The sequence below is a fragment of the Cajanus cajan genome, chromosome 10 (genome assembly GCF_000230855.2).
Source record: "Cajanus cajan strain Asha chromosome 10, NIPB_CcT2T_4, whole genome shotgun sequence".
Classification (NCBI taxonomy): domain Eukaryota; kingdom Viridiplantae; phylum Streptophyta; class Magnoliopsida; order Fabales; family Fabaceae; genus Cajanus; species Cajanus cajan.
Genome location: NC_138526.1, coordinates 35,151,447 through 35,177,196, shown reverse-complemented (window position 1 = coordinate 35,177,196; position 25,750 = coordinate 35,151,447). Strand labels below are relative to the sequence as shown.

Here is a 25,750-nt window from a genome sequence, read left to right as displayed (position 1 = left end):
AAATTATACTATATGTGATTATTTTTATATTTATTTATTTATTTTTAATATAAATTTATGGATGTCTTTAGTCTTTCTTATATATATATATACATTTTTTTTTGGATGTTAATCCTTTCAAAATTATCTTTTTAAAAAAATGAATTTAAAATATTTAACTTTTTTACCAAAAATTGTTAGGTCACATGATTCCACACGTTTTTTAATGATTTTTTTATATTAAAATTTTAAATTTAACGATTAAAGTATTAAAATTTAATATATAACATAAATTATTGAATAAAATAAATTCTAAGTAAAATTATTCATGAAGTCAACGCATCTCTCATTTATAATTAATATATATAAAAAAGGAAGAGATCTATTGGGAAAGAAAAGAGTTATTGGCATATTGAGCAAAGAACAGAAAGATAATAGGCATGGAAGAGACCATCAAGAACCAATCTGGAACTTCACTTTTGGTACCATCAGTTCAAGAGTTGGCTAAACAAAAGTTGTCTACTGTTCCAGAAAGATACATTCAGCCTCAACATGAACACATGCTTGTCATCTCAGAAGAAGACAACAGAATCCTTGAGATTCCAGTTATTGACATGCACAACTTGCTTTCTCTAGAGTTTGGAAGTGCAGAATTGGATAAGCTTCACCATGCTTGTAAGGAATGGGGATTCTTCCAGGTCTATTTTCTCTCCATCCTTCAATTTTATGCATCTGTATGTTTGATTATGTATCGAGAAATTGTACGTAGATACATGAAAAAGTAATCAAACTTAGCATGTGTTGTTCTTTTCTCGGTAATATATGTTATATTCTATGGATTTTTTAATATATAATAAAATTTTGATTCTAATCAGACAATAATGTTAACAATATTTATGATATTTATGATATTGCGTGCATGTAAGTTTTGCTCATAAATGAAATCCTTAAAAGTTAAAACTATATGTATGTACATGCTAGATTTAAATTTTAGAATTATGATGGATTGATTATGTTGTTAATTAATCTCCTTGTAGCTGATAAACCATGGTGTTAGCTCTTCCTTGGTGGAGAAAGTAAAGTTGGAGATTCAAGATTTCTTCAACCTTCCAATGTTAGAGAGGAAAAAGTTTTGGCAGAGTCCGCAACACATGGAGGGTTTTGGTCAAGCTTTTGTTGTGAGTGAAGATCAAAAGCTTGATTGGGCAGACCTTTTCTACATGACCACCTGTAACAAGTCCCACATCGGGGAGGTCTCCTCACCAAGGAGTCCTTATAAGGCGGGAGGTTCTCCAACCTCTTGGGCCGGCTTTTGAGGGATGGTTCCCCTCCTTAGCCTTATGCTCGTTACAATGGTGCTTTCATTGAGAGCCAGCCAAATCGAGAAGGGCTACCCACGGAGGGTTCTGACCATCGGAGGGTTCTGACCGGCAAGAAGGCCGAGTGAAGTGCCGGTGAGTGAAGTACCGTGGAGTGCAGCCATCGAGGACGCTGGCTTTCGAAGGGGGTGGTAATGTAACAAGTCCCACATCGGGGAGGTCTCCTCACCAAGGAGTCCTTATAAGGCGGGAGGTTCTCCAACCTCTTGGGCCGGCTTTTGAGGGATGGTTCCCCTCCTTAGCCTTATGCTCGTTACACCACCCTTCCAAAACACTCTAGAATGCCCCATTTATTTCCACAGCTCCCTCTCCCTTTAAGGTTTTCTCTCTTTCTCACTCTACCTTATCCATCTTATAGGATGTTTATGTTAGTTGTTACCCCATTCACATGTGGTACGAGTCCTTTTAAATTTAAATTTAAAGATTTTTTTTCGAAAGTCTCTTTACTAATTTTTTATTTTAAAAAAAATAGCACAAAAATTCTTAAATGTTCTTTTAAATTTGTATATAAAGTAGCAAAAAAAAATAACAAATAAGTTTAGCAGTAACCTTGCTTAAGTTACTCTACTTAATAATTCATTATGTATGTTAAATTTTAACAATCTAATTATTAAGTTAAAAATTCTTAATGTATAAATCAAGTTTATAAAATTTTAAAAATTTAAAATTTATATGATACTTCATTATATAAATTTAAATCAATATATAAAATTCTTGTCGATTTGAAATAACAAAACAAAGTATTATTATTTTTAAAATTTCTTAAAATTTATAAACTTAATCTATACATTAAAAAATTTTAATTTAATAATTAGATTATTAAAATTTAATATACATAATGAAATAGAATAATTTAAACAAAAATTATTTTTAGTCATTTTATCCCACATCATATATATATATATATATATGAAAGACTAAGACTCCATAACTTTTAAAAGAGTTTACATGTCCCTTTGTCATGTAGAGACACTCTAGAACTTTACTCACAGGAAATGAAAGACCTTGCGATGGTTATCATTGGCCATATGGGAAAAGTTTTGAAGATAAAAGAAAGGGAAATAAGAGAATTATTTGAAGAAGGGATACAACTGATGAGGATGAATTATTACCCACCATGTCCTGAACCAGAGAAGGTTATTGGACTCACTCCTCATTCAGATGGAATCGGTCTCACTGTTCTCCTACAAGTCAATGAAGTAGATGGACTTCAGATAAGAAAAGATGGCATGTGGGTCCCGGTTAAACCTTTGCCTAATGCTTTCATCATCAATGTTGGTGACATATTAGAGGTAATGTTAATTAATTAATGTGCCCATCAATTTATATATCATCTAACTTTATATTTTATCAATTGCTTTAAGAATAATTTTGTTTTTTCACTTGGAACATATGGTAGAGTCCACAATTTCGGATTCCTTTTATGGATGGTTTTACGATACACCAGATTGATTCAAAGTTATTAATATTTTATTATATAAAAAATATGATAAAATAAGTTATACAACCACCATACGTAACAAACTTTTATATTATTAAACTACAAACTATATTTATACGTGTTAAATTTGTTGACAACAATTATCTTAAAAGTTATATTAATATTAATTTTTAATTAATTGATAATATAAAATTTCTTTTATATTAATAGTGTATAACTATTAAATTTAAAGAATATTTTTAATTTAAATACAATTTACATTAGTGACACATATAAATTAAACTCTTATAACTATATAGGATTGCCTAACTTACATACCTAAGTCAAAATAGGGTTAAAACAACACTATAAACAATGGTTTGGTGTGATTAGTTAGGTACTTCAAGATACGTTGACACAATGTTTTTTACTTGCAATTTAAAAATTCACGTGTTTCTTCATATTCATGTATTATTGTCAAAATATTGTGTTGCTCTAGTATATTATTTGAGTCATGACTGGGAAGAAGAGAATACAAAACAATATACTCTGATATATAAACTACACCAAATTCAATTCATCACAAGTACCTTTATTACTTTTGTATTATCTCACACGTCTTGCATGATAGATTATAACAAACGGCATATACAGAAGCATTGAGCATCGAGCAACAGTAAGCTCTGAAAAAGAAAGACTTTCAATAGCAACATTCTATAGTCCAACTCAAGATGGTGTGGTAGGTCCTGCATCAAGCTTGATCACTGAACAAACACCAGCACGATTCAAAAGCATTGGAGTAAAGGACTACTTTAAGGGCCTATTTTCTCGTAAACTTGATGGAAAATCCTACGTAGATGTCATGAGAATATAGCTCCACTGTTGAAGGCGCAAAAAGTACTAGTGTTGATTTACTTTATTGTATCATCGTGTGCCATTGTTTGGTTGCTACTTGTTATTGTCCATGTTATTAGGTCATTGATCGAGTGTGTAGAAGAGTTTATATGTAGAGTCTATTTCGTAAAAATGATTTAGGACTTTCATTTACTCTTCTAAGCTTATTTTAGGAAGTTTGTGTAACTAATTAAAAATAAATTTCAATAATTTATGATTAAAATTATAATATAAAATTTCATATAATAAAACTATACATATTGAATAATTATTCAATCGATGGTGTAAAAAAAGTATTCAATTGGATTGCTTTTTTTTATTATTATTTAAATTATTATAAGGTCAAAAAATAAAGTCATAAACCATAGGACATAACCAAACTTAGAGATGCCAATGAGGTGGAACGAGTACAAGTAGTCCTTCATTACTCGTTCTGTCAAATAAATATTGATCTTGATATGTGGATATCTATTAAGTTAGTATTTACTTATTTTTTCAATATTTGTAAGTATTTGTAGCTATATATATGTAGATATTTATTTTTTTAAAAAAAATATAAATAATTTTAAAAGGATTTATTTTTTAATAATAACTTTTATTCATATATCTTAACAATATATAAAGAAAATGCTTCTTTCTAGTGTCTATTTTTCTAAAGACAATTATACCCTTATATTTTATTTTATTTTTCTCATAATTTATATTTAAGGATAATATATATATAATACCTTTTTAAAAATAATAACTACCTACTTTCTTTTTTAGTAAATTTATTCTTTTTTACGGGGCACAAAATGCCTCTTTATGCTAGTTTTAATAATTTTTCTAAAAATTATAAATTATTTAAATATTATACACGATTTTATTAATCAAGATTCATGGATTCAGAAACTAAATTTAATTGTTAAAATATTTTATTCTATAAATTTAAACAAAATTAATAAATTAAAATAATTCAATTTTACAAATTTAAAATAAAATTAAAATATTATATTATTTGAATTTCACAAACATAAACAAAAGAAATTTAAATAATATCATATTTTCAATTTAACACATAATATATATTTTAACAAAAAAAATTTAATTAACTTTATCATAACATGTATTTAGCGGGTCTCCAAACGGTGGATACTTTAATATCTACTTGGTCCCTATTTATTAATGGATACTATTTAAATCATTTGTAAATTCTCATTTAAATACTTATTTACTATCCATTGCAGATTATATCTGCAAATATTTATGGTTTCAATTTCTTTTTTTATCCCTATCCAAACGGATCATATTTTCTTTGTCGATTATGAATCTATGATTGCACTTGAATAACTTTTTCTAAAAAATGTATATACTGTTTATAGATCATGCTTTAGAATCTGTCACTCAGTCACAGCATAAATTTTGTGTACGGTATAAATTTTGAACCACACATGTTTCATACATATATTAGAAGCAAGTTAAGCTCAAAAGTGATATAACTCCCTCATCGTTCTTCTTTTTCTATGTGCCTTTCCCTCTCTTGGGACACAATATAAGGTAAGACTCTGTTTGTCAGTACTATATATATGATTGTTGGAATTATGTGACGAAAAAGGTTAACACACTAAAAAAAAATAGGTAATTATTGGCCCTTTTTTTTTTGCGGTTTCCATAAACCTCCAAAAAAAATGTTACATTTGTGGAAAGAATGGTAAATGTTACAAATTATTGACGGCTTTTTGACCAAAGTGGGGTCGTTGACCAAGTTATTTACCTAAATGGGGCTGTTTTGAATTTATTTACGCCTTTGGAGCTGTTTACAACGGTGTCGCTATGGCCCATAGCGACACCAATGCCACGTGGCTTTTTTTACACTTCAGGAAAGCCATGAAAGCCATATTAATAGTGTCGCTACAGCCTATAGCGCCACAAAACAGCTTCAATAAAGTCGCTGTAGCCTAAAGCGCCACATATATAAAAAAACAATTATTTTTAATAATTAAAATGCGATAAAAAAAACAAATTATTTAATAATTTTTATAAAAAAAAATAGAAATATAGTGGCGCTGTAGGCCACAGTGCCAGTTAATAAAAAATTAATTTTAATAATTAAAATGTGATAAAAAAACAAGTTATAATTAAAAAAAAAAAAAAGGAAACAGAACCTACAGCCTAAAGCGCCACATATATAAAAAAACAATTATTTTTAATAATTAAAATGTCATAAAAAACAAATTATTTAATATTTTTTTTTAAAAAAAATAGAAATCTAGTGACGCTGTAGGCCACAGCGCCAGTTTATAAAAAATTAATTTTAATAATTAAAATGTGATAAAAAAAAGAAGTTATAATTTAAAAAAAAAAAAAAAAAGAAACAGAATGTACAGCGCCAGTTTTAAAAAAAATATTTATAATAATTAAAATGTGATAAAAAAAGAATTTATTTAATAATTTAAAAAAAAAAACAGAAATATAGTGACGCTGTAGGCCACAGCGTCACATATTTTAAAAATTAAAAAACGTAAATAGAAAATTAAAAATGTATAAAATAAAGAAAAATCAGAAATAGCTAAATATATAAATATATATTTTTATGATATGCGTAAATAAAATAAAAGTTGATAAAAAACTACTTTTTAAATAATTTTATAAAAAAAAAATATGGCGTTGTGGCCTACAGCGACACATATTTTAAAAATTAAAAAACGTAAATAAAAAATTAAAAATGTATAAAATAAAGAAAAATTAGAAATAGCTAAATATATAAATATATATTTTTATGATATGCGTAAATAAAATAAAAGTTGATAAAAAACTACTTTTTGAATAATTTAAATAAAAAAAAATGTGGCGCTGTGGCCTACAGCAACACTGCGGCACTGTAGGCCACAGCGACACAGGTGGTGGTTGAGAAATTTATTACAGTGGCCACGTGTCAAATTACCGCTGATTTAACCAGTAGTAATTGGACACGTGGCTTTATACAGTAAAAAAATGTCTATATAAGGGTTTTTACCCTCAGATGGTCCCCCCTCTCAATTTGGTTTCCAGACGAGTCTCCATCAGGTAAATTTTTTTTTATTTATCTGTTTAATTTATTTAAAAATTATTTACTTACTTTTAAATTTTGTTTAACGTTTAGATATTTTTATTTTTATTTCAGGGTAATTTTTGTTTTGTGAATTTCTCTAGAGTTCCAGATTTATTGAAGCTTTCAGGTATTTTAATGTTTATTATTTTCTTTAATTTAGAATTTATTTAAATTAATTAATTTTTATAGTTACTGTAATTTAGTTAGAATTATTTATATTTTTTTTGTGTAATTATTTGAAAGTCGCTGTAGGCTACGTCATTTGACATAGTTACTGTAATTTAGTTAGAATTTTTTATATTTATTTTGTGTAATTATTTTCTGTTTAATAACGTGTTATTTAAATTTAATTAAAAAAATTTATTTGAATATTAAATAGAATTAAATTATTTCTGTGTAAGTTATATTTATTTTAAAAATAAAGATATTTTAATTTTGAATTGATTTATTTGAATTCCGTTTAATTTATATTTTTGTAGAAAAGAATTTAATTTAAAATAAAAATTAATTAAATTTAATAACGTGTTATTAAATTTTAATTAAAAAAATTAATTAAATTTTAAATTGAATTAAATTATTTCTGTGTAAATTATATTTATTTTAAATATAAATATATTTAAATTTTGAATTGATTTATTTGAATTCTGTTTAATTTATATTTTTGCAGAAAAGAATTTAATTTAAAATAAAAATTAATTTAAGTTAAAAACGTGTTATTTAAATTTAAATAAAAAATATTTATTTAAATTGTAAATTAAATAAAATTATTTCTGTGTAAGTTATATTTATTTTAAAAATAAAGATATTTAAATTTTGAATTGATTTATTTGTGTGTAACTTATATTTATTAAAAAAAATGATATTTAAAATTTGAATTTATTTATTCTAATTGTGTTTAAATTATATTTATTATGAAAATAAATTAAATTATTTCTGTGTAAGTTATATTTATTTAAAAAATAATGTTATTTAAAATTGAATTAAATTATTTCTGTGTAAGTTATATATTTAAATTGTATTTAATAAAAAAAAATTTAAATTTTAAATTGAATTAAATTATTTCTGTGTAAGTTATATTTATTTAAAAAATAATGTTATTTAAAATTTCAATTCATTTATTTTAATTCTGTTTAAATTATATTTATTTAGAAAATAAATTAATTTAAATTATAAATTCATATAATTTAATAACGTCTAATTTAAAATTAATTTAATTAAAAATTATTTAAAATTTAAATTGATATTTAAAATTTGAATTCATTTATTTTAATTTCGTGTTATTAAAATATAATTTAATTAAAAATTATTTAAATTTTAAATTGAATTAAATGTTTTTTTATGTAATTTATATTTATTTTAAAAATAGATATATAATTTTTGAATTTATTTATATAATGGATGAAATAATGTGGTGTTAAATTTTGTTATAGATGGCATCATCTTCTACATCTATGCGTGTGAGTTGTGGACCCGTTGAGGATGATTTATTGTCATTGCAATCCATACATGTTTCACAACATGTTTGGAATAGAGAAGAAGATAGGAGATTATTAGCACGACGTGCTGCTCCAACACGTAATGGAATTGACGGAATTCCACATCAAATAGTTCCGTTAATAGACCAGGCTGGATTTGGATGGATTGCTCGGTTGAGTTATATCAAAATGAGTCCTAGTTTATTAACTGCTCTAGTAGAACGATGGAGACCAGAAACACACACATTTCATATGCCATTTGGAGAATGCACAATTACTCTCCAAGATGTTGGTATGATTGTTGGTCTTCCAGTTGACGGTGAAGCACTGTTAAGTCGAGGCAGTGGTAATATATTCGAATTAGGTACTAAAATAATTATACTTTAAGTTGTATTTTTTTGTTTAAGTAATTGTGTTTTATAATATTAAAAATCGGTAAATAATTTGTTTTATTTTTTGCAGCTCATGATCTTTTAGGTGTTGTTCCACCTGAGTCACAAATTAAAGGACATCGGGTGAAATTATCTTGGTTGGCAACATATTTTAATGACATTGCAGATGATCTACAGGAGGTACATCAGTTGCTTCCTTATGCTCGAGCCTAGATACTATGCTTTATAGGAGGGCTTCTGTTTCCTGATAAATCTTCCAGCTATGTCTCATTGAGGTGGTTGGCGTTCTTAGGTGACTTTCAGACCATTAAGACGTATGCATGGGGTGCTGCTGTGCTTGGATATTTGTATCGCAATTTATGCACCTCTACAGATTACAAAACGCCAAGTTGTGGTGGATTTACACTTTTATTGCAGTTATGGGCATGGGAACGATTCCCAACCATTTTGTCTTCTCCATTTCCACCTATTCCTCCAGCTTGTCCTGTTGGTTTAAGGTATGATGAAATTCAAACTATTAACATTGTTAAAATTATTGAATAAATGTTACAGAAATTAATTATTTACATTTTGATTTCAGGTGGTCCAACACAGCCACTAAAATAAGCATGAGCGATGATATTAAATTTTATCGCAAATTCTTTGATCGATTGACCAGAAAATCTGTAAGTAAATAAAATTGAAGGGTTAACGATTTTCATTATGTAAGTTATTAGTATTTTAATATAAACTAATTACAATTTTTTATTTACAGATTATTTGGCAACCATATCCACCTTTGGAACAGATGCCCGAGGACTGTACACAGGGGATTCGTATTTGGGGTTTTGTAATCCCGTTACTTTCTCTGTGTATTTGTGAATGGCATCAGCCTGATAGGGTCATGAGGCAATTTGGTTACCAACAACCAGTTCCAAATCCTCCAATGACTCCTGCTCATGTGCATGCGTTGACCCTGCGGGGAAAGACTAATGACGATTGGACTACAATATTAAGTCCAGCACTTGAGCACTGGGTCAATCGATATGCATACCACTTTGCACCTACTTCTCCACAGATTGGACTATTAGGTCCAAATTCTGAATACATGAGGTGGTATCGCAGAAAGGGGAAATTGTACATTGATCCTGATGAAGTTAAAGACTCGATTGTGGTATGTACATATTACAACTCATATTTTAATATAATATTTTGTTAAATTATAAAGTGGTAAACTAATTTTTTTATGTTTTGTATATGTAGGGACACGTAACTGAATGCTTGGAATACTTGACATCTCCTCATGGCAGCCCAGAGTTTTCTATGGAAGCAGTCACAAAGCAGACTAATCGATTATTATCGATATCTGATGACTATAGGGCTAGATTCGTTGAGCCAGCTGAGGAAGCACCCCTTCCCCCTGGTTCATATGACGTGGGGACTTTCAATGTTCCTGCACAGTCAAGGGAGGCTGGAGGGTTACCTAGACGAAGAACGACAGTTGAGGCGATGGATCAGATGTACCCTACAATGCCAGACAGAGCAGTAGGGTTATATTATATTCCTTCTCAGGAGCCCACTTATCCATCGCAGTCCCAATACACATATTGGTACACTCCACCTCGCCCTCCAGGTTTTGAGACATCAGTTCCGATGACTACTACACATATATGTGAGTCACTTGGTTTAGACTCATCACCGGAACCAACTATGTCATCAGAAATGATGGATCATATTTTTGGACATTCCCCTTTAATGACTCCACAGCCAAGTATGCCACAGGATGCCACACAATCGAGTCAGGATGCACCTTTTCATATTCCGTATGATCATGATTATATCAGTCGTACTTATACATCAGGTCTACTCATATTTTATTATTTTGTTATTCTTTTCTTCTTATAATTATATCAATATTAATAATTTGTGTCAAATATGACGTTGCAGGTGTTGATTTGCGTCCACAATTTTCTGCGGAGGCTAGTCATCACCCATCACCGCCAGAACAAAGACGTGTTCGAAGAAATCTTCAAAGGGCTGCAAGGGAAAGACGACGACGGTGTATTCTAACTCCTGCTACTGATAGAGGGCATCATCATCAGGAAGATGAGGAAGACGATGATGAGTAGATTTTGTATAATTATCAATAGACAATAGTAATTACATTATGTTATACAATGACCATCATGAATACACATTACTAATTACAATATGTTTAACAAATTCTAAACATCTTCAAAACTTATCGACTGATTATTAGACTTAGATGGACAATTGCGCCTGTTGTGACCCTCTTGTTTGCATATGCTACATTTTGGTCGTCGTTGTGAGCTCTCAACCCAATCCATTTCGTTTCTAATTCTTGTGGATTTCGGTCTCCCTTTCCCGCGCACTGATGTTGGATCTGGGACAAGTATCCAATCCTCATTACTCAGAGGGATTAAGTCTTCATTTCCGATTGGTTCCCACGGACCAGAGTAGGCTTTTAAAACATAATCACTGGTATAAACAGGATCTATAAACTGGTAGTAATCAATGCTAACAACACCACATGCAGCTATAACATGAGAACAAGGATAATGAAATGTTGTAAACTTTCTGCATTGACAGTATCGTTCCTTTAAATTCACTACCCATTTCTTCCCTCCTGTTTGTATTATTGGATCAAATGCCTCTTGAACCTCAAATTTTGAAGATTCAATGTCGTATCTACAAACTTGGTGGGAACAAGCCTCTTCTTGATTTTTTTGCAAAGCTTCAACCAACTTTGAAACGAAGACCTTCCCAGATGAAACATCGGCTAAAACACGACTACCACGATTACTAAAATACTCAGCGCACCTGGTATACGTCGACCGAACTAATGCAGTGATAGGGAGATTTCTACAATCCTTTAACACCTTGTTAACACATTCAGACAAATTTGTTGTCATGTGACCATATCTTCGACCATCTGCATCATATGCCATACTCCATTTGTCTTTTGATATAGCTCCTATCCACCTTTGAACATCAGGGTTAGATTCACAAAACTTTTGCAAATTGCGATCAAAAATGTGCTTACACGGTGTATACCCTGCATACAAATTATAAATAATGCACAAATTATAAATAATGCACAATAAAATATTTACAAATGATTAAAAATTTTAAAATAACAATACGTACCTAACTTCACAAGCTTTTGTTTAAGTTTCACATCCTTGAATCGAGTATTAAAATTACTTGCAATGTGCCTAATGCAGTACTTGTGATATGCATTTGGCGGTCTCCAACCAATTGCCTCATTGTCAATGGCTGATTTAATACTACGATGTCGATCAGATATTAAACATATCCCTTCTTTGTTTGTAACATGTAACCGCAAATGAGACAAGAACCACGACCACGCAAGTAATGTTTCTCCTTCAACAACAGCAAATGCAAGAGGAAGAACGTTGTTATTACCATCTTGAGTTGTAGCAATGAGCAACGTACCTCGATACTTGCCATATAGATGAGTGTCATCAACTTGTATCAACGGTTTACAAAAATTAAAGGCATCACAACACGGCTTGAATGTCCAGAATAATCTGTGAAATTGACGGTAACCACGATGACAACGATTACCAACAAAAAACTCATCATGACACAGATCATAAAATGACCCTGGAGCAATTTCTTTCATGTATTCCATCCATCGAGGTAAATAGGCATACGATTCTTCCCAATCTCCAAAAACGTTAACAATTGCTTTTTGTTTCGCCATCCAAGCCTTTCTATAAGATATTTTAAACCCAGTTTGAGATGTTATTCTCTCTTGGATAAGGCTAATCTTGATTGATGGATCTTGGTTAACCATTCCTACATATTAAATATTAGTAAACACTAACAGAAATTATTATTAATATAAACGATAAACTTTGCAGAACTTACCTTGTATGAATGTTGCAATTAACTCAGAATCTAACTTAGCATGATCTTGGGACAAAGACATGTTCAAACACGTATGACGTCCACCCCACTGAGTCACTGTCCACTTATCAGATCTCTTTGACTCAATAGCTCTCATGTACCATCCACATCCATCATGTGCATTTGGACATCTAACAACCCACTTAGTCTTTTTCGACTCAACCACATAAAAACTTTGATGCATTCTCATTGCATTTTGCTTGACTGCATTTTTAACTGCATCTTTATTCTCAAACTCCAACCCCACATATAAATCTTGCCCAATTGACCAAGTACTACCGACATCCATCCCTGGGATATCTTCTTCATCGGGATGATTCCAATTGATGTTAGTGTAGTGGGGTAAATTACCCCAAAATTGACTTCCACCTATTTTAATAATAATGAATTTATTAATTTCCATAAAATCAATTTCAACAATTTATTTTAAACAAATAACAAATTATTGACAAATTTAATTTTCCGATGTTACCTTCAGTAGGTGGATACATTGAAATTGGTTCAACCATTGGACTATTAACAAGAACATCCGGCTGCACCTCATAATCAAATGGTTCACAATTATCAATTTCATCTTCATTCGATTCATCAATGCTTTCATATGATGATGAAACATGATAGTCTTCATCTTCATCGTCATCTTCATCTTCATCTCTTGTGGTCAAAGGTGATCGTTGAATTGACAAATTTTCTAATGAAAAAGTAGAAGATTCTTGCATACCTATTTCAACATATAATTCCATTATTGGCATCACATTCTGGCTCTGAAATGCTTCTATCATGCATTGTACATCATCATCGTCACTCAATTCCAATGAAGAATATATGTTGTTATCACCTTGTGATACTAAAAATCTGTAACTTACAGATAATATCACTTGATTTGAGTTAAGATTAAATTTGTTGTGAATCCTTCTCTTTAATATATCCAAAGTGATACCTCGTTTAATATACATTCCTTTTTTTGGTCCATCAAATGTTACACCTTCAGCACCTTCATACATTTTTCCAGTGTAAATATAAGCAATCATTTGATCCATAATATCTGCAACAACAAAAAATTAATTAGTGCAAATACCTACAATTTATATCTTAAAAAAAACAAAATTATACTCACCGAATCAGAAACAAACGTAACTAGCTCAGAGATTTAAATCAACCAAAACGTAACTAATAAGTATATGATTTCAACTGTGAAAAAAACGGAGTTAGGGGGGTATATATAGTGATATTGTCGCTGTGGGCCACAGCGACACTAAGAGTCGCTGTAGGCCATAGCGCCTATTTAAAATTATTTAAAGGACAAAAATATATATACAAAAACAATATAAATTACAGAAAAATAAACTTTATAATTACAAATTAATATTTAAATGCTAAATATAAATTAAACCAATTTCCAAACAAAATAAGTTAATAACTAAAAAAAAAAAAATTACTGGCGCTGTGGGCCACAGCGACACTAAGCGTCGCTGTAGGCCACAACGCCTATTTAAAATTATTTAAAGGACAAAAATATATATACAAAAACAATATAAATTACAGAAAAATAAACTTTATAATTACAAATTAATATTTAAGTGCTAAATATAAATTAAACCAATTTCCAAACAAAATAAGTTAATAACTAAAAAAAAAAAAATTACGCCGCTGTGGGCCACAACGACACTAAGTGTCGCTGTAGGCCACAACGCCTATTTAAAATTATTTAAAGGACAAAAATATATATACAAAAACAATATAAATTACAGAAAAATAAACTTTATAATTACAAATTAATATTTAAGTGCTAAATATAAATTAAACAAATTTCCAAACAAAATAAGTTAATAACTAAAAAAAAAAAAAAATTACTGGCGCTGTGGGCCACAGCGACACTAAGAGTCGCTGTAGGCCACAGCGCCTATTTAAAATTATTTAAAAGGACAAAAATATATATACAAAAACAATATAAATTACAGAAAAATAAAATTTTTAATTACAAATTAATATTTAAGTGCTAAATATAAATTAAACAAATTTCCAAACAAAATAAGTTAATAACTAAAAAAAAAAAATTAATTAGTGGCGTTGTGGGCCACAGCGACTCTGTGTCGCTATAGGCCACAGTGCCACTTATATAAATAATTAAATCTATTTTTTAAAATTACATTTTGAAATAATTTTTTTTTATAAATATATAATAAGTATACTCAGTTGATTATTTTAAGGTTACATTTAAATTATTTCAGTTTTTTTTGTTTTTTTTCTTAAATGGTGTCGCTATGGGCTACACCATCTTTGTTGGCTCACAAACTGTGTTGGTCCAGCCCATAGCGACACTGTTGTGGCTCATTCCAGCCATCCCTCCGCCAAAAAAAAAAAGCCACGTGGCATTGGTGTCGCTATGGGCCATAGCGACACCGTTGTAAACAGCCCCAAAGGCGTAAATAAATTCAGAACAGCCCCATTTACGTAAATAACTTGGTCAACGACCCCACTTTGGTCAAAAAGCCAATTATTGACAGTTTCTGACGGTTTTAAACCGCAAGAATGGCAATCGTTACAGTATTGGCACTTACTAGCGGTTTTAAACTGCCAGAATATTCAATAATTTTTTATTTAATTAATTATATGTGTCTTAGTTCTTTTATGAAATAAAAAAAAACTTATAAAATCAATTTAAAAGAAATAAAAGAAACAATTTCTAGTTCACGAAAAGCCTCACGAACCCGCCATCCCCAGCGTCCGCGTGTCCATGTGCTTCAGCACCTCGAACACAAGGTTTGTTCATCCTCTCTTCGCCTTCTTCATCTCACCCTCACCTTCACCGCTCGCCGGAAGTTTCATCCTCTCTGGCGGTGCTTGATGAATAAATAAAACAGAATGGGAATGGGAATGGGGGTGTACCCGCTTTTCATGCTTTTCCCTATTTTTTCTCATTTACCATTTTCCCCCTTTCTCTTCTTGCTCCTTTATTCTACAAACTATTTCTTTTCTTTTTTTCTTTTAATCTCACTTCACTTATAAACAATTTCCTCTGCTTCATAACCAGGTGACAAAATCTATTTGCCTGCATGCTGGGACAAAGATTACATTTCTATTCATATGTTCCTACTATCCGTGAACAATTGCAGGTGCTTTGATATTTTACTTCTGCATTTACACTTTTCCCTATTTTATTGATCTTTCTATTGAATTGTTATTATTGAATATTGTGGAGTTTGAATGCCATAACTAAGTGGCATGTTTGTGTTTTTGTTGTTTTATTAAATAAAACATGGTTGTGGATACTATGGAAGATGGTTGCTAATGCTAGCTTTGGCAGCTTCGGGTATGGAAAGGAAATAAAAAGAAAATTATGGAAATTTTTTTCTGTTTGTCTTTGAAGTTCGATTCGTACCATAAGGGGACTTGCTGTAATTGATTATCATGTGCTTGTAGTTTTGCTGATTAGTTATGTCATGTAGGATTTGGTGAAGGTTGGCAGGGTAAAACAAAATAGACAAAAAAATGGAGTCGTTGTGTTGGTTTATAGCTAAGGATTATGGAAATAGTCCAAATATTTGGAACATGTAATTCATTTGTTTTGGAACTTTGCATAAGCCACTGCCTGTATCAGGATTTTCTCACCGTCTCTTCAATTTGATCTTGTTTTGTTTCAATTGTTAAGTTTATGCAATGCTTGGTGTACTAAGATTTTTCTTTTTGGTTATGAATATATATATGGTAAAAAATTTAATGCCCTTGGAAATATAAAGTTAAAATTTGTTGAGCAATGGTAGATTTGATAAGAAAACATAACATTCCTTTCTCAGTTGGGACATGTTTAACAAAATTCTTTGTCATATGTTCTGGTCTTTTCTTTCTCATTTATGTATATGTGGATTGTGACACTTGAGCTTGTCTAATTTAGTTTGAATATGCAACATCCTTTCTTCTTCTTTGCCTCTTGATCCTTTATTAACTATGTTTTCTGGTAGTTGGCATCACTTGTGTGTTTGCTCAAGTTTGTTCTAGTTGAGCAATGGTTCTCGATATCTTGTATCAGATTTAGCTTCATAGTTAGGAGAGTTCTGTTTCCTCTGTCTCAAGGCAAAGTTCTCAGATTGCTAAACATGTGATGGACTACTGATTTGTTCATCAAAATTGATTTTACCTAACTATAGACTATAGTCATCGGAATTTGGAGTTAAAATATGGGTGAACTTGTAGACAGAAGTATAAGAAAAAAGGTGTATGAATCTTCAAGTCTTTATTTTTTAATTATTTGGGTTAAATAAGTATGTTCTTCTCAATTTTTCTTTCCCCAGACTAAACATGTGATTATATAGGTAATGCTGATTCATGACTATAATTATAGTCGTAGAGTTATTAAGTATTTTATGTTCATTTTTATATATGCCACTTTTTAAATTAATTTACTTATCTAGTTTTCATTTTTATATATGCCACTTTTTAAATTAATTTACTTATCTAGTTTTTTCTTCTTCTAGTCAGATGGATGTAGTAATGGATAAATCATGGATTGATATGCCAAGGAATACAATAGAATATCTAGATGGATTAAATAAATTCTTAGATTTTGCTTTTGAAATTCTTAAATAAATATATTGTATGTGATATTCTTTTATGGTAGTGATTTAACATGATATTCTTTTATGGTAGTGATTTCAAGACATTCACTAAGAGGAAGACAAGAAATCGAAGGCTTTCAATTATAGAGTTGGAAAAGATAGTTAGTAAAGAATTTGCTAATTGGTTTCTTCATCGAGTATGTTCAAAACTAATTTCATGTGAAAATTATAATGCACTTATGTGACTAACACAATCTCTAATTAGGTTACATATCCAGACATTACGGATGTAGTGCCAGATGAAATAAAGTATTTAGCTAGGGGCAATTTACTTAAGTGAACTTTTCTCATTGTATTCACATAGGTGAACGTGAAGAACATGACCCCTATATTGAAGCTTCACAAGCACAAATGGTGTATTATGTTGATGATGAGGTAAATAAAGGGTGGAGTGTTGTTGTCCACATGATGCCAAGAGATTTGTGTGATATGTGAGAAGTTGGGGAAGATATTATATTTGAAAGTGAGTCGTATCATGAGCAGGACTTAAGCAATTTATTTACAAATGAAACAGATACAATAACCTTGGCAAGGGATGATGTAGATGATGAAAACCAATTTCAAGGAGATGCAAAATATAATTGAATAATTAAGACAAATATCACAAACTAATTTATTTTATGGTAAGAATTAGATTTTGGTAGCTTTGTTTTTAATTTTTACTCATTAATTTAAACTTTGTTGCTACCTTTCTTGTTATATTCTAATTTCTCTTGTTAAACTCTTATTGCAATTGTTAGTTTTTACCTATTATTAATACTAGTTGTTTGCTGAATATTTCTTTTAAAGGTGAATTTCCATTCTTATTAAACAAATATTGTTGAGTGTACCTAGTCCTGTTCATGTAAACAAATATTAAACAAATATTGTTGAGTGTAACCTAATATTTCTATCGGAAATTTTCGACAGTTTTTCGAGGATATTTCCGTCGGAATTTTTTGACGGAATTTTCTGTCGGAAAATTCTGTCGGAAAAATTATTTCTGACGGATTTTTTTTTCGATGCACTTTTTTTGACGGATTGAAATCCGTCGAAAATCCGTTGGAAAACAAAAAATCCGTCGAAAATTTACCTGTTTCTGTCGGAAATCAGCATTTTTCTTGTAGTCAGAGAGAAGGGCTCTGGACTAGAAAGCTTACTTCTGAACGATTGACGTTCCAGGTTGAGCTTCGGAAAGGGAATTCCGCTTCTTGGCTATCCTGATCCAATCTTCAGGTAAGGGAAGCTAGTTCTTTGGCTGATTTTCTGATGATTGATGAGTTGTTTTGATGAAAATGAGTTTTCGGGGTTTCCGGGGTTTTGATGAAAATCTTGAGGTTTTCTTGATTTTGGTTGCATGTGGGTAAAGTTGGAATTTTTGGGTTGTTTGATGAAAATGTGATGTTTTGGGCCGATTGCATGTGTTTGGAAAGTTGATTTGGTGCAAGTTTGGAAGAGATTTTCGAAGTTTGAGGGTTGCTGCTGAGTATCACGCCGGGCGCAGTTCTTCGCGTCGGGCGCGTCACCATTAGAGGGCTCCATTGGGCAAGCCGTCGGGCACAGTGGTGTATGCGTCGGGCGAGCTTGAGGGTGTGAGCCTCTAGATGGCCCCTGCCGGGCGTGGTTGGACCGCGCTAGGCGCGATATCAGTAAGTGACATTGCTTGGGGATTTCTGGTGTGGCGCTGGGCGTGACCTTGTCTCGCTGGTCATGGAGACTCCTTGGGAGTCTCTGCCAGAGGTGGCACCGGGCGCAATTTATATTGCGCTGGGCGTGAGACTTTGGGGAAGTCTCTGCTTACCCTGCACCGAGCGAGGGTTTGCACGCCGGGTGTGTGAGACCTTCTGAGGTCTCTACCTCCTAGCGTGCCGGGCGTAATGGGAATTGCGGCGGGCGCGTTGAGTCCTGGTGCTCTCTAGATGTGCCACGCCGGGCGCGACTATGAGCGTGCCGGGCGCAGACATGATATTTGATGTTAAGTTGTTATGTATAGAAATTTTCTGATAGATATGCTGAGCTGAGCTGTAGTTGTTAAATATTGTTGTAATTACTAATTGATAATGCTGAATTATGATGTTGAGCTGTAATTGATGAATATGCCGTGTTGTTAGATGTTATTTCTGATTAAGGATGTTCAGGCTGTGCTGTGAGCTGTGTTTAGATGTTAAACTGATCTTTGTATGCTGATTTAAGCTGTAGTTGATGTATATCGTTGTGCTGTAAGTTGTTTAGCTGAGCTGTAAGCTGCTAATTGTTGTATGCTGATATTGCTGTGCTGTAAGTTGTTTAGCTGAGCTGTAAGTCGCTAATTACTGTATGCTGATATTGTTGTGCTGTAAGTTGTTTAGCTGAGCTGTAAGTCATTATTGTTGTATGCTGATATTATTGTGCTGTAAGTTGTTTAGCTGTGCTAGATGCTGATATTGTTGTGCTATGCTGAGCTGTATGCTGTTATAGCCACTATTGTGGTGTTGTTATAGCCGCTATGTCGGTGCTGTTATAGCCACTATTGTGTTGCTGTTATAGCCGCTATATCGGTGCTGTTATAGCCACTATTGTGGTGTTGTTATAGCTGCTATGTTGGTACTGTTATAGCCACTATTGTAGTGTTGTTATAGCCGCTAAGTCGGTGCTGTTATAGCCGCTAAGTCGGTGTTGTTATTGCTTAATGATGTCAGATGTGTGCAGTTATCTACATATTAAGCTGATGTTGTTAAGCTGATTGTTGTGCTGATTGATGTGCTGATAACTGTAGCTGTTTACTATTCATATATTTATATATGTATGTTGTTTCTTTTCACTAGCTTACCGTTTGTTGTTTCCATGTGGTTTGGACTGCGATGATCATACTATGTATGGGAGCAGAGCAGGGATAGGTTGGTGGCTGATGATGAGTCTTCAGCTAGCAGGCAGAGCTGATCTTTTAGGATATTTTGTTGTTTTAGCTACTTGGTGTAGTAGCATTTGATGTATTTTTGTACACTTTAACTCTATCCAGACTTGGACCATGTATATGTATATATTCTAAATCCTATATGTATACACTTGTTCCTTTCTGTGTGGTGTTTCTAGTGTACTGTGCAGCGTATAGTGACTAGCTGGGTTATTACAACAGAAAAGTACGTAATTAAATTTGTTTATATTAAAAAAATAAGAAATGTATTTTTTTTATAATAAAGAACAAACAGAGTATATGATATATATCGATTAGAAGTTAATAATTAAGAAGAAATTATTGCTATTTATAAATAAATTGGTTTTTTAGTTATGTATAGTTTTTTGTGAGAGAAACATGAAAGCAGACAAAAAAACATGATAGATGAACTGGATCCATGAATATATAATTGATAAGTTTGTTTAATCAATGTGAAACAAACTGCAAAAGATATTGGGAATGTAGTCAACCATTCATGTGATTAGCTTATATCGAGATTCGAGAAGAACATCAGAGGTACCAAAGGCTATGGCAGAGATCACGAAACCATTTGGGACTTCTCTTTTGGTACCATCGGTTCAAGAATTAGCTAAAGAAAATACATCTAGCGTTCCACAAAGATACATTCAACCTCAACATGATAACGTTGTGATCTTCTCTGAAGCTAATAGTATCCTTGAGATCCCAATTATTGATATGCAATGCTTGCTCTCTGTGGAATCTGGTAGTTCCGAATTGACCAAGCTTCACCTTGCATGCAAGGAATGGGGATTCTTTCAGGTCTCTTTTCTCTCTTTATCCTTTAATTTCTTTTTAACATCAACACATCTTTCTGTTTGATTCTAGGCTTGAGACATTCTAGATATATATAAAAAAAAATCACTTAAAAAGACAAAACTGTATTTATTAAATCTAAATTTAATCTGAATTGATTACAAATTGATTTATAATGTGTTTGGTTTATCATGAAAAATTCTTAAACGGCTGTTGAACGTGAAAGTAACAAATTTTACTTCTCATTTTTCTGTTTTGGAATGAGAAAATTTCTGTTTACATCATTTTAAATAATAATCCAAACAAGCACTTAGTTGTTAATCTTCTTGTAGCTGATAAACCATGGTGTTAGCTCTTCCTTGGTGGAGAAAGTGAAGTTAGAGATTCAGGAGTTTTTCAAACTTCCAATGTCGGAGAAGAAATTTTTTTGGCAGAGTCCACAATATATGGAGGGTTTTGGACAAGCATTTGTTGTGAGTGATGATCAAAAGCTTGATTGGGCTGATATGTTTTATATGACTACCCTTCCAACACACTCAAGAATGCCTCATTTATTTCCACAACTACCTCTTCCATTCAGGTTCTCTATTTCCATATTTAAGTTTTAAGTTGGCTAACAAAAATATATTTGTTGTTATTAGGTTTTATAAATTAGAAATTTGTATGTATTTATTAACAAAAAAAAAACTTTATATACTCAAAAAATAACTACTATGCACTTTTTTCATTTAAAGAAAGAAAATTCTTTCAAAATATATTTTAAATTTGTGGATGACTTTACATGTTTAATCACTACATTTTGTGATGCAGAGACTCTTTAGAGCTTTACTCACAAGAAATAAAAAATCTAGCCATGGTTATTATTGCACATATGGAAAAAGCTCTTGAAGTGGAAGAAATGGAAATGATAAAGTTGTTTAAAAACTTGAGACAGGCAGTGAGGATGAACTATTACCCTCCATGTCCTGAACCAGAGAAGGTTATTGGCCTCACACCCCATTCAGATGGAGTTGGTCTCACTATCCTCCTACAAGTCAATGAAGTAGAAGGACTCCAAATAAAGAAAAATGGCATGTGGGTTCCTATCAAGCCCCTACCTAATGCCTTCATTATCAACATTGGAGAAATTCTAGAGGTAATATAATTATATAACCACCATTCATCTTACTATAATACCAACTCTTTGAATTCCACTTGCATTGTTGAAGTTGAATAAAATAACTCCAACTGAGTTTTGGCATGACATTAAATGTGAGAGCCAAACTCTTGGTTAAATAGTTGAATAGTATGCGACTAGTAAATTCAAAGGATGAGGGAAAAAGTATATATATATTTTTATATGTATATGACTACTACATTTTTTACTTTTTTTTTAAGAAACATTTACTTACATTTATTAAAATGTTACTATAAATTAAATAAATATATTATTTTGTAACATTTTTTAAAAAATGTTACTATAAATAAAATAATATTTTTTATTTTAATATTATTTTTTAATAATTATTTTCAAAATTAAAATCTCATATCGAGAAAAAAAATCACATAAAAAATACACATCTTCAATCTTTAATTATTTTTTAAAATTAAAATTTTATATCAAATAAATAAATGACAGATAAAAATATATATTTATATAGAATTATATTTAAGATAAATAAACTTTAATTTTTAATATACTGCAGGAAATTGACAATTATAAAGTATAATTGATAAAAATATTATATTAAAATTAATTATTATTTTATAAAATTAATTAAAACTTGACATTATTAAAATATTACAAAAATATCATTTTGATAACATTTAATAATATCTCGTAAAAGTAAATTAATAATATTTATAAATAATTAGATTATTTTTAAATATTACTTAAAAAAACTTTTTTTGTTGTAGTGTATTTGATATTGATATCATTTTTTTTATAAGTGAAATCCTTTTTCATATAATTTTAAATTATGGTTGCAGTAATAATTGTAGATGTAGTACTATAATCTTTAATGTTGTAGAAAATTAGAGAAATCGTAAGTGATACGATGCAATTGCAGTGAATTTAAAATTCTTTATGTTGCAGTCGCATTGTGATTATCGACAGTAATTTAAAACTCTGGATACATTTTTAATTATTATTAATTAATGAGCTATTTTACTATTTTGGAAGACAACAAAGTTGTGTCTTCTTATTTCACGAGTTATGTACAAGTTTAAATCGATATTAAAAAGTGTATTAGAAATTGTATCGTTGAGATTGTTTTTTATTTATTTATTATATTGCTGTTGGTACCGGAAAATGAATTCGGAGGCACTCGAAATACAGAGGTGCTTTAAATCCTAGGTGATCAGAAAATGGTAAAGAAGTTTCTGAGGAAGGACACGAAGACACTTTTCGTGAAACTCTCGAAATCATTGTACCAGGAAGGACACGAAGACACTTTTTGAGAAACTCTCGAAATCATTGTACCAGGAAGGACACGAAGACACTTTTTGAGAAACTCTCGAAATCATTGTACCAGGAAGGACACGAAGACACTTTTCGAGAAACTCTCGAAATTATTGAACTAGGAAGGACGCTGCTCAAGAGAAAGGCTCACAGCCTCGCAACCTCTCAAAGTACAAGAAAAATCAGGAAACACTCGAGTAGTATATTTTTCGTTGGTTACTCGAAATCCCAAGAATCCGGACATACACGAACACACTTCGCAACCTCTCAGAATGAAGAACTTAAAGGAGACACGATGTAATAGCGGTTGAAGTAAATCATGGGATAAGTGTCAAAGGCTACAGAACGGTTTGGGGAAGTTAATGAGCAGTTCCAAGAGTTATCCAAAGACGTGCCCGGGAATAAGCCACGAGGTCGAGGTGGAAGTTTAGAACGGTTATGCACTTCCGGGGCACGTCAGAAACAGTTACCTTTACCAAATCTTTGTCTATAAATTAAACGAGCCATGCTCGTAGCAGGGGGTCGAAAATCTAATTCCCACAATACCTCACATGCACTCCGCAGCCTGTGCATAAGGCATACTGTGCGTACGAGACAGCTTTGGGTACGATTTCTCGACCACCTTTCTTTTTCCTTTTTTAGGAGTAGCATAACATAGCGTAGCATAGCATAATCTAGTCTAGTGTAGTGTAGTCATTCTAAACACGTTTCGTTACCCTTACGAATTGTAATTCTATTACCATTTAATGAAAACTCTATTTCTTACTTGTACGATTTTATTTTTTCACTGAAAGTCTTCAATTCTGTCATGTCACGAACACGCATAAATTGAAACGTGAAATCGTGCTAGTTCGAATAAAAAGGATCCATAAAACGAAATCCACCGTAAACAATTGCTATTTTCTTTATGCCAATTAACATTCACGTGACACCTTCGATTTTGTTTGCATGCATGTTTTTATATGGCAGATGATAACGAATGGGATATACCAAAGTATTGAGCACAGGGCAACAGTGAACTCAGAAATAGAAAGGCTTTCAATTGCAACATTCCATAGCCCTAAACAAGACGTTGAAGTAGGTCCCGCGGCTAGCTTAATCACAGAACAAACACCAGCAAAGTTCAAAAGAATTAGAATTGAGGAATACTTAGGGGCCTATTTTCTCGTAAACTTGATGGAAAGTCTTACTTAGATACCATAAGAATATAATAGTATTAGAGAATATAATTAGTAATTATATTCTCTAATATATAGCATCGCAATTGAAGTGATAAAATTAGCTACTATCTTTACAGCATTGTCACCATATGTCATTGCTAGATTGTAGCCAAATTTGATGCGTGCATTTATGAATAGATTGAAGACTTGTTGTCATCCACAAGGAAATAAAGGTCGAGCCAAAGTAGTCACTTTTTCTTTGCTGATTTTGTTTTATCAGTGGAAATTACATCATATATCCTTCTCTAAAAATAATGGTATTCTACTGTCTTTATATATATATATATATATATAAAAAGTACAAGGGTACTCTAATTCATAATACAAAAATTAGCTTCAAAATTTTACAAATAGAATTATGAAACTAGCAATTAATACCATATATCCAATAAATGCATTACATGTTTGGATAGTTTTTGTAGGACATTGATAACTCTCAAAACTAAATACCAAATAGCGAAATCAATGACAGTAGCATTTTATATAATAAATTATGATAGTAACAACGAGAATAAAATAGCATCAACTCTTCAATGACAATTATAAGAAACAATAATCAGCACTTATAAAGTATGACAGGAAGGACTCATATCAGTAGAAATTTAAGAAAAAAAAATAGGTTATTAGACCAAAGAGCAAATGGGTATTGAAAAGCTAAATCTTTAGCCCTTAATCAGTTTCAAGATCTCAGCTTAATTAAATCCACCATATCCTCAAAATCTATAATTTTTTAGAGAGAAAATTGCTTCATTACAAGCCAAATTGATCATAATGTTACCAACCAAATAGAAGATCATCGCACCTAGTTAACAACATTACAATTTGGGATATTTTTGCTTTGAAGTTAAAAAAATAACATGTTTAGCTATATTAAATAACCTATAGAAAGTAAATTCCTCACATTTCAAAAGAACTATATTTTCATAAGGACTCGATATTTATTTTTTTAAAAAATTACAAGAAAAGCTAATAAATATATGAAAGAGAAATATAATTTTACAAAATTAAATTTATGATTAATTTTTTTTTTACTAAAAACAATGTAAAAGTTAAACAAACCATCAAATCAATCTCAACAGCGATTTAATGGTTTAATAATTAAATCAGAGACTCGATTTATATTAAAAATAATATATAATTTAATATAAAAATAGGAATAAACTGTATGTGTATTATATATTTGTAATATGTAACATTCAATATGTGCTAAGCTTAGTGGTAAATCAACACACATGTTAACTTGA

The 25,750-nt window shown here is 31.0% G+C and overlaps 2 protein-coding genes and 1 pseudogene across 3 annotated transcripts; 2 read left to right on the top strand and 1 right to left on the bottom strand.

Annotated features, from left to right (window-relative positions):
• The first annotated feature begins 419 nt into the window (after window positions 1-419).
• LOC109809800 (protein SRG1) lies at window positions 420-3,948 on the top strand. Its single transcript, XM_083064591.1, has 5 exons — window positions 420-677; window positions 1,017-1,207; window positions 1,621-1,677; window positions 2,326-2,650; window positions 3,410-3,948. The coding sequence occupies exons 1-5, from the start codon at window positions 420-422 to the stop codon at window positions 3,650-3,652; spliced, it is 1,074 nt and encodes a 357-aa protein (XP_082920717.1). The 3' UTR covers window positions 3,653-3,948.
• Window positions 3,949-10,813: 6,865 nt separating this feature from the next.
• Window positions 10,814-15,371, bottom strand: LOC145952459 (uncharacterized). The gene is made up of 7 exons (XM_083064822.1): window positions 15,347-15,371; window positions 13,497-13,587; window positions 13,264-13,397; window positions 13,015-13,116; window positions 12,504-12,845; window positions 11,757-12,431; window positions 10,814-11,664 (listed from the first exon to the last, which is right to left on the bottom strand). The coding sequence occupies exons 1-7, from the start codon at window positions 15,369-15,371 to the stop codon at window positions 10,814-10,816; spliced, it is 2,220 nt and encodes a 739-aa protein (XP_082920948.1).
• Window positions 15,372-19,477: 4,106 nt separating this feature from the next.
• LOC109808961 (protein SRG1-like) lies at window positions 19,478-24,986 on the top strand (annotated as a pseudogene). The gene is made up of 4 exons (XR_014430314.1): window positions 19,478-20,852; window positions 21,179-21,426; window positions 21,657-21,981; window positions 24,256-24,986. The product of XR_014430314.1 is annotated as a protein SRG1-like (transcript).
• The last annotated feature ends 764 nt before the right edge of the window (window positions 24,987-25,750 follow it).

Excerpts from the sequence above, each read along its gene's own strand:
- LOC109809800 (XM_083064591.1), top strand. The coding sequence starts at position 420 with ATGGAAGAGACCATCAAGAACCAATCTGGAACTTCACTTTTGGTACCA. Across the intron at positions 1,208-1,620 it reads GACCTTTTCTACATGACCAC|CCTTCCAAAACACTCTAGAA; the intron begins CTGTAACAAGTC and ends TCGTTACACCAC. Across the intron at positions 1,678-2,325 it reads CAGCTCCCTCTCCCTTTAAG|AGACACTCTAGAACTTTACT; the intron begins GTTTTCTCTCTT and ends TTTGTCATGTAG.
- LOC145952459 (XM_083064822.1), bottom strand. The coding sequence starts at position 15,371 with ATGAAACTTCCGGCGAGCGGTGAAG. Across the intron at positions 13,398-13,496 it reads GATGGACCAAAAAAAGGAAT|ATTTTTAGTATCACAAGGTG; the intron begins GTATATTAAACG and ends TGTAAGTTACAG. Across the intron at positions 12,432-12,503 it reads AATTGCAACATTCATACAAG|GAATGGTTAACCAAGATCCA; the intron begins GTAAGTTCTGCA and ends TTTAATATGTAG.